The sequence below is a fragment of the Diplotaxodon limnothrissa genome, linkage group LG16 (assembly GCF_057381915.1).
Source record: "Diplotaxodon limnothrissa isolate DT_005_m linkage group LG16, D_limnothrissa_male_GT1.1, whole genome shotgun sequence".
NCBI classification, from domain to species: Eukaryota; Metazoa; Chordata; class Actinopteri; order Cichliformes; family Cichlidae; genus Diplotaxodon; species Diplotaxodon limnothrissa.
In genome coordinates this window covers 20,861,911-20,876,643 of record NC_140611.1, presented here as the reverse complement: position 1 = coordinate 20,876,643, position 14,733 = coordinate 20,861,911, and the positions used below count along the sequence as shown (strand labels likewise).

At 39.2% G+C, this 14,733-nt stretch overlaps 1 protein-coding gene across 1 annotated transcript; it reads right to left on the bottom strand.

The window, feature by feature from the left end:
* Positions 1-8,419, bottom strand: LOC146616106 (nectin-4-like). The gene is made up of 6 exons (XM_085374285.1): positions 8,344-8,419; positions 6,746-7,087; positions 6,326-6,628; positions 4,918-5,011; positions 477-631; positions 1-113 (listed from the first exon to the last, which is right to left on the bottom strand). The coding sequence occupies exons 1-6, from the start codon at positions 8,417-8,419 to the stop codon at positions 1-3; spliced, it is 1,083 nt and encodes a 360-aa protein (XP_085230411.1).
* Between the last annotated feature and the right edge of the window lie 6,314 nt (positions 8,420-14,733).

Below are 14,733 nucleotides of genomic sequence, written 5' to 3'. Positions count from 1 at the left end.
TTATTGTTCAAAGTACCTTTTAAAACGTCCAGATTTATAAAAGTACCATGCTGCAGCCCCAACATTCAGGGAAAGCAAAACAAGAAATAATGCCCAGGCAACACGGCTTGTTCCTGCAGGGGCACAAGAAGAAACAATATCATGGGAAAGAAATTAAATATTGTTCTTTCTCACTTCCTTAACATTTAGTTTTATATTTCACATTCAAAACTTCCTTGTATTTTCAAGTTTTAACGTACAAAAATAAATTAGATGAACTTGATATGACCCTGAAAAAAGCTTTCACAAGCTAGGACACGCTCTGAGATTCTGTCAGTGAGGCAGAATAACATGTATTAATAACATGTGTTGCACTGGGTGAAGCATCCGACAACCATTCATCAACATGCAACATGACACAACATCCACAAAAGCTCAGATCTAAAAAACAGAAACAAAAGATAGATTTGAACAAACTGTAAAAGCTAAGACTTCACCTGATGTCACATGCACATAGAGCTGACCGTGTTTACTTCCATATGCGTTAGATGCTTCACACTGATAGAGTCCATTTAGATCAGACGTCAGGCTGAGCAGTTGTAGGTTTGCACCGTCTACTTTGACAGCAGACTCCAGCAAAGACTGGCCAGATCTAGAAAAACACGAATGAGACTCAACATGAAATGTACAGAGAGAGCAGAAAACTGTTGTACCAAAAGTCGAATACATTTCAGTTATAAGCTCTTTGTTATAGATCTTTACTTGCTCACACTAAGATTTTGTATAAAAAAAATAAGAGTAAATGGCACTTTTCATGTTAATTTCTGCTTTTTTGAAGAAAATCTTGTGTGAGTAAGGTTTCATGCCACTGTATTTTGTGCATATCAGCAGAGCCCTGCTAAATCTGTTCAAACTACATCAGTCTACACATTTGTCTTCAATGATTGATGATTCAATGATTTGGGAGCATTGATTGAAGCATTCAATGTAATGCAGCTAAACAACATCAATTTCAGATATTAGATAATAAAAGATTCAGTTTCACCACATCTGATTCTCATTTATCTCACCTGATTAACACTAGCAGAATGAGCTTGCTCTCTCAAGTATTGAAAAAAAATATAGCCACTTAAGATTAAAAAAATATAACTTGAAAATATTTAAAGCACTGCATTGGCCAGGGATTCCTCACATTTATTGGATCATCAGTGAACTACAGAGAGAGAAGCCAAAGATCGCTGAGTGACACTGGTGCGGTTTAATATGAAAAGAGTTTATAAGTATGTGAAAAAAAATCATGTTATTTGTAATTCCACTTTTGTTTTATGAACATAGTGAATTTCTTACCTACAATTACATTTAAAAATGTCCCAACTTTAAGTATGAACATCATACATCACGAAAACAGCTTTCCCTGAAGACCAGGCATTTCTATAGTTCAGAAGCACCTGATAAAATTATTTGTTTAGTTGCTATTTTTTGGAAAGCATCATCCATATATCGACCGACACATCACCTATGGGTATGTGTATAAAAGTATAGTAAAAATGCAAGGCAGGGTGTCTGTACTGCTGTGATTGGCTGAAAAGCCAAGAAGACAAATGAATCATCAATGCTCACAGCTGATCTTCTTGAGAGCCTCTTTACCATCTGCCTTTCTACATCTAGTAGCAATAAAGGGCATGCTGAAGCAGTTTTCATTACTTTTGAAGAGTCTACCTAACAGATGCAGCAGGTAAATGTAATGCTTTAAGCATTTTGTGTTGCTGTGTTTATGTTTTGTTTTTAATGCAATTTTTGACTGTTTTGCTTTTCCATTACTTTAAGTGGGAACACAGAAGCTGGGAACAATTCTTGCCTTTGTCACTGGAGCTAATACTCTTCCACCAGTTAGCTTCTCTCCACAACTTACCATTTAGTTTTTTTTTTACCAACACCAATCCAGGAACCATGTGTAAACTACCTCATGAATCCTCATATCATGAACAAATTAAATGGTCTTGGGTTGCTTGGCTGCTATTACTTCAACAAAGAATTCTACACCCAACCCTAACATGAGATAATCATCTGTTGAATAAGATTTTTTTTCTTTTTTTTTTTAAATTAGGCGACTTTATGAATTTTACACTCTAGTTGTTGAAAACTTTTAGCAAGGTAACACGGTCGCAGTCTTGTTACCTTGCTAAACACCAATATAGCCCTGGTTTTGAATCCAAAAACTTGGACTTATAAAGATCTAACTAAACACAAAAACCTTTTAACTATTTGGAAGCAATATCTAAAAACAGTAAAAGGCTAATGTGTGTGTGTGTTAGTCCCCATAGGGAAATTGCTCCTCTGCATTTAACCCATTCACCCAGTGAAGCAGTGGGCAGCCACCAATGCAGCGCCCGGGGAGCAGTGTGTAGGGACGGTACCTTGCTCAGGGGTACCTCAGGGTAACCGTTCAGTGGAGTCGAACCCCCGACATTCCAATCATGGGGCCACCACTCCACCTACTGAACTATCCCTGCCTTAATGTAATTGTCTGGACATTGTAACAACAATTAAATAGAGCTCTTATGCAAAATTCTAGTTTATCCTCACATTTAGACTTTATGTGTTTAAAATCTCACTGTAGGGTTTGGTATAACCTTTGTATGCTTAGGTGAAGTGTGTGTGTGTGTGTGTGTGTGTGTGTGTGTGTGTGTGTGTGTGTGTGTGTGTGTGTGTGTGTGTGTGTGTGTGTCAGTATGACGTCGTAAGGAAAACTGCTTAGCTAGGTGCAATGATGTTTCATTATGTTATTTGCTAACTGTTTTGCTCAGAAGGATGAATCTCAGAGCCAGCGCCAGGGGCTTCCTGGGAAAAGATAGTGGGAGTAGCTTTTAGGTCTTCATCCACAGGCCGTGGGACCTAAAGATACAGAGAGTTGTGTGTGGAGGGGTAAAAGAGAAGCATCCGAAGGGCAGAGCAGGCATGACTGTGAACTGTGATGTTTGATGTGTGTGTTGGCTCTCCTGCCCAGAAATAAATAGCTCTTTCCGTGTTGCAGACTTTATTCCACTTTATTCCATTTTGCAAAATTCCACAACAATACTGACTCACTGTTGGTATATGTATTAAATAGCAATATTTAAGTCCATCTAATTTTCTTTGGACACATGGGCAGCATCTCTGTATTCCCATTCACACATGGAAAATCCAACATCCAATTAGAGTCATCATGTACGTGCTCTAGCGGTCAAGACAATGGCATTACTGAAGACACCAGTGTTACAGTATTAACCTGAAGTGACCTCCCTATAACTTCAAAGTAGTTCAGAGTTAAACCATCTAAAAGTTACATTATCAACCACATTATATATGTACTATACACAAATGAACTGGGTTTATATAGTTTATACAACGATATCAATTAAAGATGAAAGTGAGGCCACATAGGCAATTTATGGAAAAGCAGCACACTTGATGGTCTCTCAAATGTAATCCCTGTTCATACAAATAAAGGTGGATCAGTTACACGTATAACTGAAAGTCTTATCTTTTCTCTGGCTATTGGCTAAAAGATCAGAAAAATAAAATCTCAATAGCCGAATCTTGATAGCATCTGCAAGAGCTTGCCAAAAAAAACAGTACCTAAAATACTGGTATGAATGACGTTAATGTCAAAAGGTGATGTCGCTATCAATAAATCATCTCCTTGGGTTCCCCTCCAGTTGCTCTTCAGTTTCTGGGATAACACCAATGGGATAGAAGTATGCATGCAAAATAGCTGCAGGTTCAGGTAACTGTCTGTTCTTTTTTTTTCCTTTTTTTAAAATTTTCTTTATTTTTTGCTCAGACACATGAAAAATTAGAGGGAACATTGATCGTGGGACAGAAATAAAGTGAGTAAAAAAACTACCTAAATGCATTTAGAATATATTTAGAACTATAAATTAAATTATCTTAGCAATTATTGGTTTTTTTAATGTCATAATTCCAACCCTCCTCCTTTATCCAGGCTTGGTACCGGTGTTCTGACAAACCATTCTATTTTGGCAAAACGTCCTACTGTAAGTAGTTTATGCACATTTCTCCTGTGACAGAGTAATTCCAGCACAAATATAAGTAGGTATGACAGTTTGCCACTTAACTTTGCCCATCAGAGTATGCTTGTAGCTCATATTCATAAAGCCAGGATGGTTTGCACTTAATTTTACCCTTTAAGTATGCTTGTAGGTCACATTCACAAAGGTAGCATGGTTTGGCATGTAATTTTGCCCATCAGTCGCTAAGTTGGCAACACTGTTCATAAGGACAAAGACATGAGCTCACCGGTCCTCTGGCCAGGTCAGCTAACAATAACACAACTTTCCATGGTACCTTATCATTAAGAATCAGAAACTTTATTGTCATTGTCATGAGAACAACGAAATTAAGAATGGTCCCTGATCATTGCATCATCCCTAGCAATATCAAAATATAAATAAAACAATAAAATTCAATAAATAAAATAAGAAAAGAATGACCTCATAAACTTTTTAAAACAGCACCAGTTCTTTACTTTCTAAAAGGATTGCATTAATAGAAAAATGGCTCCTTTCTCTGTCATACGCGTGGGCATACATTTTCTAAATCCATGTTATGGATGTTATTTTCTTAACAAACTGAACATGAGGAACATTATGCTTCTGAGAGAAAGTGAGGTGGAGGATTTTTTTAGGGTATTAAATCACTGAGCAATTAAGTTTAACTGGCTGACCTTTTGATCAGATCGCAGATTATGTGCTTAAAGTACTCACACTGAGCTTTCATCTGATATCATAGTCTGCAGTTTATTTTGCAAAATTCACTGCCAGCACTACAAAAAGAGTTTTTACCCACATGTGTACATGTGCCTCTAAATATAAGTCTCTTTCTCTCTCAGCATTTAAATGAATATTTCAACCGAAACCATTACTAAAACTGCTTTACCTGATCCAGGTGAATTTTGCATTTGGGTTAGCTTCTGTCACACACTCAAACGAATCCTCTGAAATTGCTGAAATTTTCACTTCTGTAGGAGAAACTGCAAAAATCAAAGAAAAAAAAAACAAAAAAAAACTGTAAACCCCAAACTAAGGAAATACTAATCATGTCAAAATAATGTTTCATAAATGTTTGAACCCTGTCACGTCAGGCAAAACCACAAATCTTGGTTTTCATTCAGTTTCAAAGATTAATCCTTTCAAACACAGTCAAAGGTGTCACCGGCTCACGTACAGTCACTTTATACTAAAAACAACATATTAGGTTTCTTGATCTTTTGGGGAATTCCACCAGAAACAGAACACCACAGTTATATAACATCACTAAAAAAAAAGAGCACACAATACTTCAAAACAGCCTCATTTAATTTTACTTATAGTTTGACATATAAATTGCTTGTTTGATAATACCCATGTTTATATTATATATATATATAATGTTCTTCCTCTACCCCCCTGCAATTTTTGCACAAGTCGAGGAGCGTGTCAGGTTACATTTCACTGTTTTATACTTGTATAACTATGCATGTGACAAATAAAGAACCTTGAACCTAGGGGAACTGCACAGATTTTCTCACTGGAAAGAGAATGATGCTAATTGAACTCATCATCTAGCTTGAGAAGACAGCTTTTACTTAGTGACATGGTGTTTTGTCATGCAGGAACCAGTAGGACATAACCTCAGGCCACAAACTCTGCAGGACAGGCTGAATATCTGAAATAGTAGTTTATTGGTACTGAGAGGTGAAGGTCTGCAGAGAGAGCAACTAAAATTACGGAACAACTGACAAAAAGTGACATACATTATATTAATAATGTATCTAATAAGAATGCATGTATAGAACCACATTGCACACAAATATTCCAGTATTGTAGTACCAGTCACTGAGGAAACAGACTTGTGTCTGGACTCAAAGTCAATAGTTTCATCTCACTGGAATAACTACTGTGGTATGACTTCACTGTATTTTTTTGGTTACATGATTTCATCTTTTGCAATAGTGGCGTAACAACACCCTTTATACGAGTCTAAATGTCGCCACTTAGTCTTTCTGGTTTTTGAGGAAATCTCTCCGTCTGCTGTGACAACCTAAATTTAAGAGACTTAACACAGAGGCAAAGTCATGCCAGCAGGGATAAGGTTGCAACTGCAAATGCAACCCCCCCCCCCCCCCGCTAAAACCTTCTCCTGAACAAAGACAGAAATATGAGAACGTTTATGTCTGTTTTTGTATAAAACAGGCTGAGATTGATCCTGGGTGTGTTTCATTAAACTGTTAAAATTCTTAAATGAACAGTGATAAAAAAAAAAAGAAGAGGAAAAATAATAAACTCCATGAACAGCTGATACTCACAGTAGACCTGTATGGTGAAGGCCAGGGTTTCTTCTGCAGACAGGGAGTCACCACTGATAACACACTGGATCTGGTGACCATTAATCTCTCTCGTAGGAACACCAAACAGAGAGCTGACTGTGGTAGTCGTACCGTTGTCATACTGGGTGGAGTTTGTTGTTGTCCTCACTTTGTCTCCCAAAGCACCAGTGAGCCACCTCACCTCTGCAGGAGGCTTCGATCCAGCAGCCGTGCAGGTAGCAAATAAAACCTCTTCTGTGCCCAAAGTGGGAAGATTGTCCATCACACTTGTGAAAGGAGGCACTAGGAGAGGTACAGCACACAAATAAGTTGACATGTAAGCATGACAGTAAAAGTAACTCTATCTACATCGGTTATACAAACACCTAGAATATCTTAAAACACATTTCATTTGTATACCGAGCAGGTTTAGAGGAATCTCAATCTTCTGATTTCCACTTGGAAACAGGGTGAAGATGCACGTGTAGCTGCCTTCATCCTTCAGGGCAACATTGGATAACTGGAGAGTTCCATTATTGTTGTTAAAATTCCCGACATATTTAAATCGATCATCACGTCCATTGACAAACTGTAGTCCATTTCTGGGTTGGATAGTAATAAAATTGTCATTATGAGGGTTTTTTCTAGTCTTCCTTTGCCAGGTAATCTGTGTCAGGTCATCATTGGTGTCAATGACATGACACGGTAAGATGGCCGTACCTCCTTGAACCGCTGTCACACTTCCACCAATCACCTTTAGAGCTGTAAAGAGCATGAAACACTAAGATCAAACCTCAGCTTAAAGATAAGAGACAAGAGAGGAGATGCTTTACACAGATTTAAAGTTACAGCTAAAGCAGTTAATTAAAAGTAGTCTAACATAAATGTAAATGCTGTAATTTGATTATTTTAATAAACCATATAACTTGGATGGATTCGATGCTGGCGTGACCACAGTGCACGTCTGATTTACACAGATTTAAAATTACAGCTCCAAGTCCATCTAGGATAAATTGTTCAAAACCCAAGCAAAAACTCTCAGAGCATAGTGTCTGATTTGGTTATTTGGCCTGTACAGAACCATTTGGAGCCATGGGTGTGGCTTCCTGGTTTTTACCTAAAATGGGACACTCCGCTACAATGCGTCCAGGCTTCATACAATAAAAACACATTTTTCCAAGTTCAATATAGAAGAACTAGAAACGTTGGTACGGTCACTTCCTTTAGCATCAGGATGAGATATTTGTCACTAGTGCGGACTTAATGGGTGTCAGGGTATTTCATACATTATTCCAAATCAAGCACCATGGTGACAACTCAAAACAGTCACTTTATTCAGTCTTGCAAAGTTGCCTGCCTCCAACAGCTCTTTTGTCTTGTACTAGCAAACAAAAGGAACAAAAGAAAAAACACTAGCAAAACAGTTTTAGTAACTGTAGGCCACAAAGCACAATATAATTACAATACAACAAACCACAGTACAGTAAAGACAATTAAAACTCAAAATACCATTTACCACACAAAATGTGACCGACATAAACACAACTGCACAATTACAAAACTCAGACAAATCAAAGTAAAAATAACCTGTTGGGTAATCGTTGGGTAATTGCTCCAAAATACACTCTGAAAATCTAAAGCATACGCAAGAATCCATGTGCTACCAACTACTACTGACTTGTTTTGCCTTATTAATCTAAAACCTTCCAGGTTCCTACCTATCTGTAAAGTCTGGCTTCAATTGAATTTATTCAGCTGAAGACAAACTTGTCTTATATAATCAGCATTCGCCGAAAAAATGTGAACAAAATATAAAAGTTTTTGAACTTTTCACTTTTTACTTTATAAAAAGCGTTACTGCTGTTTCGGTTTAAATTTAACTTTGTCATACCTGGTTTTTCATTTCTAGTCTGTTTTCCCTTCACTCACGTTATCTAGTCCCACATTTTTCGCTAACATCTGCCAGATTATCTCCCTTCAGCTGCAGCCTATCGAAGTATGGAAAACAAACTACGTACCGTCAGCTTCTCTGGCAAATAGAAGCGCAGATATTAGCAACAAACGACAAGTTATCAGGGGAAAATAGCGTTGCATGACTTCTCGCTGTAATTGCCAATGAAAAAACAGAAAAATCCACTCGCTCTGCTTACTGCGGTCAAGTGAGCCCTCACTTACGAAGTCACAGTCAAGCTAGCCGCCCCGCCAGCCGCACCTAAAATGTGGTTGCACTACTCTTACGCATATTACGGTACAGGTGCCGACTGGCTTAGAAACGAAGTGTTTTCTGTCCTGACACTATTTTACTTCACAATCCACTCCCAGTTTTGGTTTATCTCCACTTTCCCCCCTGTGATCCACAGCCCAAATTACTGTATGATTCAGAGAAAATTAACAATAAAATTTGCCCAATTTACTCTACTGTACTCTTAATATTCTCATCTTTGAGCTCAGATTACAGGAAAACTGTAAGAGGTGACACAGATATTTCACTGGATTCTGACTCTGGGTGACCCCCACTCTTCACACTGTCATCCACAGCAAAAATTACTGTACGGTTTTTGAGAAAATTGATAGTAAAATCTTCCCATTTTGCTTTACTGTACTCTACATATTGACATCTTTGAGCTCAGATTACAGGAAAACTATAAGAGGTGACACAGATATCTCACTGGATTATGACTCTGGGTGACCCCCACTCTGCACCCTGTGATCCACAGCCAAATATACTGTACTGTTTTTGAGAAAATTGATAGTCAATTTACCCAATTTACTCTACTGTACTTTTAATATTCTCATCTTTGAGCTCAGATTACAGGAAAACTGTAAGAGGTGACACAGATATTTCACTGGATTCTGACTCTGGGTGACCCCCACTCTTCACACTGTCATCCACAGCCAAATTTACTGTACGGTTTTTGAGAAAATTGATAGTAAAATCTTCCCATTTTGCTTTACTGTACTCTACATATTGACATCTTTGAGCTCAGATTACAGGAAAACTGTAAGAGGTGACGCAGATATTTCACTGGATTCTGACTCTAGGCTGTCTCCACTCTTCACCCTGTGATCCACAGCCAAATATACTGTACGGTTTCTGAGATTGCTGTGTTGACAGAGTATGATAAAGGCTAAGAAAATATACTGCCTAAAATAATATCAAATTTATACAACAAATTACAAAATTGCCACATCTGCTGTTATTGCCATGTGTTAGAGCATTATTTAGTCATAGAAAATACATATCATTGTAATATCATCAGTAAAAGAAATACTCCCACTATGTAAGACATGTTTTTAAATTCAGTTAATAAATATTGTATCAAGTCCATACAGATGTTTAAAGACATAATGCAAAGCATGTTTGTTTCTTATTGCTTACAAATGTGTTTGCCTTTAACATAATTTACATTTCATTTATACATTTTCACAGACGAAACAATAAAAGAGGTTTCCTGAACTGTTCTTGATGGCCCAAATTTTGAATCCTTTTGAGGGTGATGCATTATCCAAGAAAGTGGGAAATTTGTTCATTGATCTCTGACCCTAGCTGACTATGACGCCTCCTAATTCTGCTTCCAGCCTTGCTGATTAATTTGTTCTTCCTTTTGGCATCCCTGTCACTGATGCTGTCACCAGTTGTACACAGCATCTCTGTTTGTCCACCAGTCTAATCTGTAATTCAGGTGAACCCAGAATTACATGTATCTTAAGATAAGATAAGATAAGATAAGATAAGATAAGATAAGATAAGATAAGATAAGATAGAACTTTATTAATCCCTCGGGTGGGTTCCTCTGGGAAATTCGACTTCCAAAAAAAGCACAGCAACGACCGAAGTTACAGTTACAGAATTGTTATATATATATATATACACACAAACACACACATATATAAATACAGAGACAAATATAAATAAAATATACAAAGGGGATAAATAGAATAAATAGGAATAAAAAATAAAAATACAAGTGAATTGCACATTTCAAGTATTGAGTCTATTGCACCGTTGACTATTTACAAAAAGTATTGCACAAGGTATTGCACAGTGAGGTGAAGAGGCACTACAGCTTAGTTGTTCCCTCCTTTGTCCTCCTGTTTCCCCTCCCTCTCCCCTCCAGAGAGGAGTTAAACAGTTTGATGGCGTGTGGGACAAAGGAGTTTTTAAGTTTGTTAGTTCTTGTCTTGGGGAGAAGCAACTTGTCACTGAACAGACTCTTCTGATTGTTTATGGCCGTGTGCAGAGGATGCCCAGCATTGTTCATAATGTCCAGCAGTTTCTTTAATGTCCTTTTCTCTGCCACTGTCACCAGAGTGTCCAGCTTCATGCCGACCACAGAGCTAGCCTTCCTGATCAGTTTCTCCAGCCTGGATGAGTCCCTCTTTGCTGTGCTGCTCCCCCAGCACACCACAGCATAGAAAAGTACTCCAGCAACCACTGACTGGTAAAACATCCTCAGGAGCTTCCTGCAGATGTTAAAAGACCTCAGCCTCCTGAGGAAGTACAGTCGGCTTTGGGCTTTTTTATACAGGTGCTCTGTGTTGCATGACCAGTCCAGTTTATTGTCCATCCACAGCCCGAGGTACTTGTACTTGTTGACCACCTCCACCTCCTCCCCCTCTATCTGAACCGGCAGTGGACCTTCTCTGGACCTCCCGAAGTCCACAACCAGTTCCTTAGTCTTTGAGGTGTTGAGTTGCAGGTGGTTTGTGTGACTCCATGCGACAAAGTTCCTCACCAGACTTCTGTGCTCCTCTTCCTGATCATCCCAGATACACCCCATGATGGCCGTGTCATCTGCAAACTTCTGAATATGGCATAATTCAGAGTTGTAGCAGAAGTCAGAGGTGTACAGGGTGAAGAGAAGAGGGGACAGCACAGTTCCCTGTGGTGCTCCTGTGCTGCTGACCACAGTGTCAGACGTGATGTCCTTCAGCCTGACGTACTGTGGTCTGTCGGTGAGGTAGTCGGAGATCCAAGCCACCAGGCAGGGGTCCACCTCCATCCTGTTCAGTTTTTCCTGAAGCATACAGGGCCGGATGGTATTAAAGGCACTGGAAAAGTCAAGAAACAGGATCCTGACCGTGCCTTTTCCCCCATCCAGGTGTGAGTGGGCTCTGTGTAGGAGGTACAGGATGGCATCCTCCACTCCGACACCCGCCTTGTATGCAAACTGTAGTGGGTCCTGGGCATGTTGTACCTGTGGTCGGAGGAGGTTGAGGAAGAGCCGCTCTAGAGTCTTCATAAGATGTGACGTCAGTGCCACCGGTCGGAAGTCATTCAGCTCATTGGGCCGGTTCTTTTTGGGGACCGGGACAATGCAGGATGTCTTCCATAGGGCGGGCACTCTCCCCAGTCGCAGACTGAGGTTGAAGACTCGTTGTAGCGGCTCCCCAAGTTCAGCAGCACACGCCTCTTTGTAATGTTTCAAAAAATATACACTATATGTTGATGGGCATTGTCACACTTTTCTTTCCTTTATAAGTAAGAATCTCTATGGTTTTAATGACAATTCATATACAGATTGTGGAGGACATTTAATTCAACATTCAAAAAAGTTCCTCATCAGCAGACTATAGTACAATTTCAGCCCACCGTTAATAAACCCATCCAATGCAGGGTTATCAGAGAAATTATGCAAATGTTATGTTTTCATGTACTGGTAATCTATTTATCATTTATCATGATTCCTGCTCTGATGATTACTTTCTTCTACTTCTGTAATTTTAATAGATAAAGGATGTTGAACATTAAGCTCCAAACAGGATGAGTGAGGAAGACCACAGAGGAGAATCGTGGATGTAGTAAAAGAATGCATGCAACCGTTTTTTTTTTCATGGTGGAGGAGCAACTTCTGATACTATCTTAAAGAAAAAACACATCAAATTGAAGAGTAAAAATAATGACAACAATATGTCTACATTTTTTTTATTAATTCCTTAAAGTAAATGCAGTCTTGTCATGGTCAGAGTTGCCCACTCATATTTAACTAATTCAAATACAATTACTGCATATCAATACTTATGTTCTAATAAAAGGCATTGTTTAATACTTCTTCCATGACAACCCAAATAAATCAATGAGAGGGAAACGGGAAGATTAGTAATCAGGCAAGGTTTACTGTTCATTTACCATGCCCTGATAACAGTAAGCTTAACAAAAGAAAAATGTTGGGGACGAGAACCGGGCGGCTGAGCCAGATCAAAGACATTACTAAAACAAAAAGACGCCAACAGCTTCCCTAAAGTGGAAATAAAATAATATGCAAAACAAAAGGCCTGTCTACCTGCTTGACACATACAGTGGGGCAAAAAAGTATTTAGTCAGCCACCGATTGTGCAAGTTCCCCCACCTAAAATGATGACAGAGGTCAGTAATTTGCACCAGAGGTACACTTCAACTGTGAGAGACAGAATGTGAAAAAAAAGTCCATGAATCCACATGGTAGGATTTGTAAAGAATTTATTCGTAAATCAGGGTGGAAAATAAGTATTTGGTCAATAACAAAAATACAACTCAATACTTTGTAACATAACCTTTGTTGGCAATAACAGAGGTCAAACGTTTACTATAGGTCTTTACCAGGTTTGCACACACAGTAGCTGGTATTTTGGCCCATTCCTCCATGCAGATCTTCTCGAGAGCAGTGATGTTTTGGGGCTGTCGCCGAGCAACACGGACTTTCAACTCCCGCCACAGATTTTCTATGGGGTTGAGGTCTGGAGACTGGCTAGGCCACTCCAGGACTTTCAAATGCTTCTTACGGAGCCACTCCTTTGTTGCCCAGGCGGTGTGTTTTGGATCATTGTCATGTTGGAAGACCCAGCCTCGTTTCATCTTCAAAGTTCTCACTAATGGAAGGAGGTTTTGGCTCAAAATCTCACGATACATGGCCCCATTCATTCTGTCCTTAACACGGATCAGTCGTCCTGTCCCCTTGGCAGAAAAACAGCCCCATAGCATGATGTTTCCACCCCCATGCTTCACAGTAGGTATGGTGTTCTTGGGATGCAACTCAGTATTCTTCTTCCTCCAAACACAACGAGTTGAGTTTATACCAAAAAGTTCTACTTTGGTTTCATCTGACCACATGACATTCTCCCAATCCTCTGCTGTATCATCCATGTGCTCTCTGGCAAACTTCAGACGGGCCTGGACATGCACTGGCTTCAGCAGCGGAACACGTCTGGCACTGCGGGATTTGATTCCCTGCCGTTGTAGTGTGTTACTGATGGTGACCTTTGTTACTTTGGTCCCAGCTCTCTGCAGGTCATTCACCAGGTCCCCCCGTGTGGTTCTGGGATCTTTGCTCACCGTTCTCATGATCATTTTGACCCCACGGGATGAGATCTTGCGTGGAGCCCCAGATCGAGGGAGATTATCAGTGGTCTTGTGTGTCTTCCATTTTCTGATGATTGCTCCCACAGTTGATTTTTTCACACCAAGCTGCTTGCCTATTGTAGATTCACTCTTCCCAGTCTGGTGCAGGTCTACAATACTTTTCCTGGTGTCCTTCGAAAGCTCTTTGGTCTTGGCCATGGCGGAGTTTGGAGTCTGACTGTTTGAGGCTGTGGACAGGTGTCTTTTATACAGATGATGAGTTCAAACAGGTGCCATTCATACAGGTAACGAGTGGGGGACAGAAAAGCTTCTTACAGAAGATGTTACAGGTCTGTGAGAGCCAGAGATTTTCCTTGTTTGAGGTGACCAAATACTTATTTTCCAGCCTGATTTACGAATAAATTCTTTACAAATCCTACCATGTGGATTCATGGATTTTTTTTTCACATTCTGTCTCTCACAGTTGAAGTGTACCTCTGGTGCAAATTACTGACTTCTGTCATCATTTTAGGTGGGGGAACTTGCACAATCGGTGGCTGACTAAATACTTATTTGAGTTAGATTTAAAACCGTTGTAATTGATTACAATGAATGTTCTCATAAGAAGAATTATTTGAATTTAGTTACTATTGTCTTGTTGAAACACAGGTCGCATATTTGTGGAAACAACAGGAAATGGAAGTTGTTGTTTCTGTGGTCCCATCTCAGATTAGAGGTAACAACTTTGTCATACGTCACAGTGAGTTCCTGACCCTTAGACCACACAGCTGGCTTGTTGGAGAGGTATGTAAACTAGTTATTTAAAAAAAAAAAAGTACTGCATAAGGTTAACGTTAAAGCTGGTGCAGGACATTAGTTTTTCCCTACACATTCAGTAAGTACTACTTTAGATCGACATTCCAGGCATATCCTCATGACTGAATACTGAGTATACGTAAGTTAAAAAAATCTTTATTAAACTTTGTATTCCAAAACTTTATCATGTTTACAAAGTAATAAAAGGTTATTTATTATACTCCTCAGGTCATTGAAAGTCTCCTGCACCACTGGGCCATTCGGCTAAATCAGG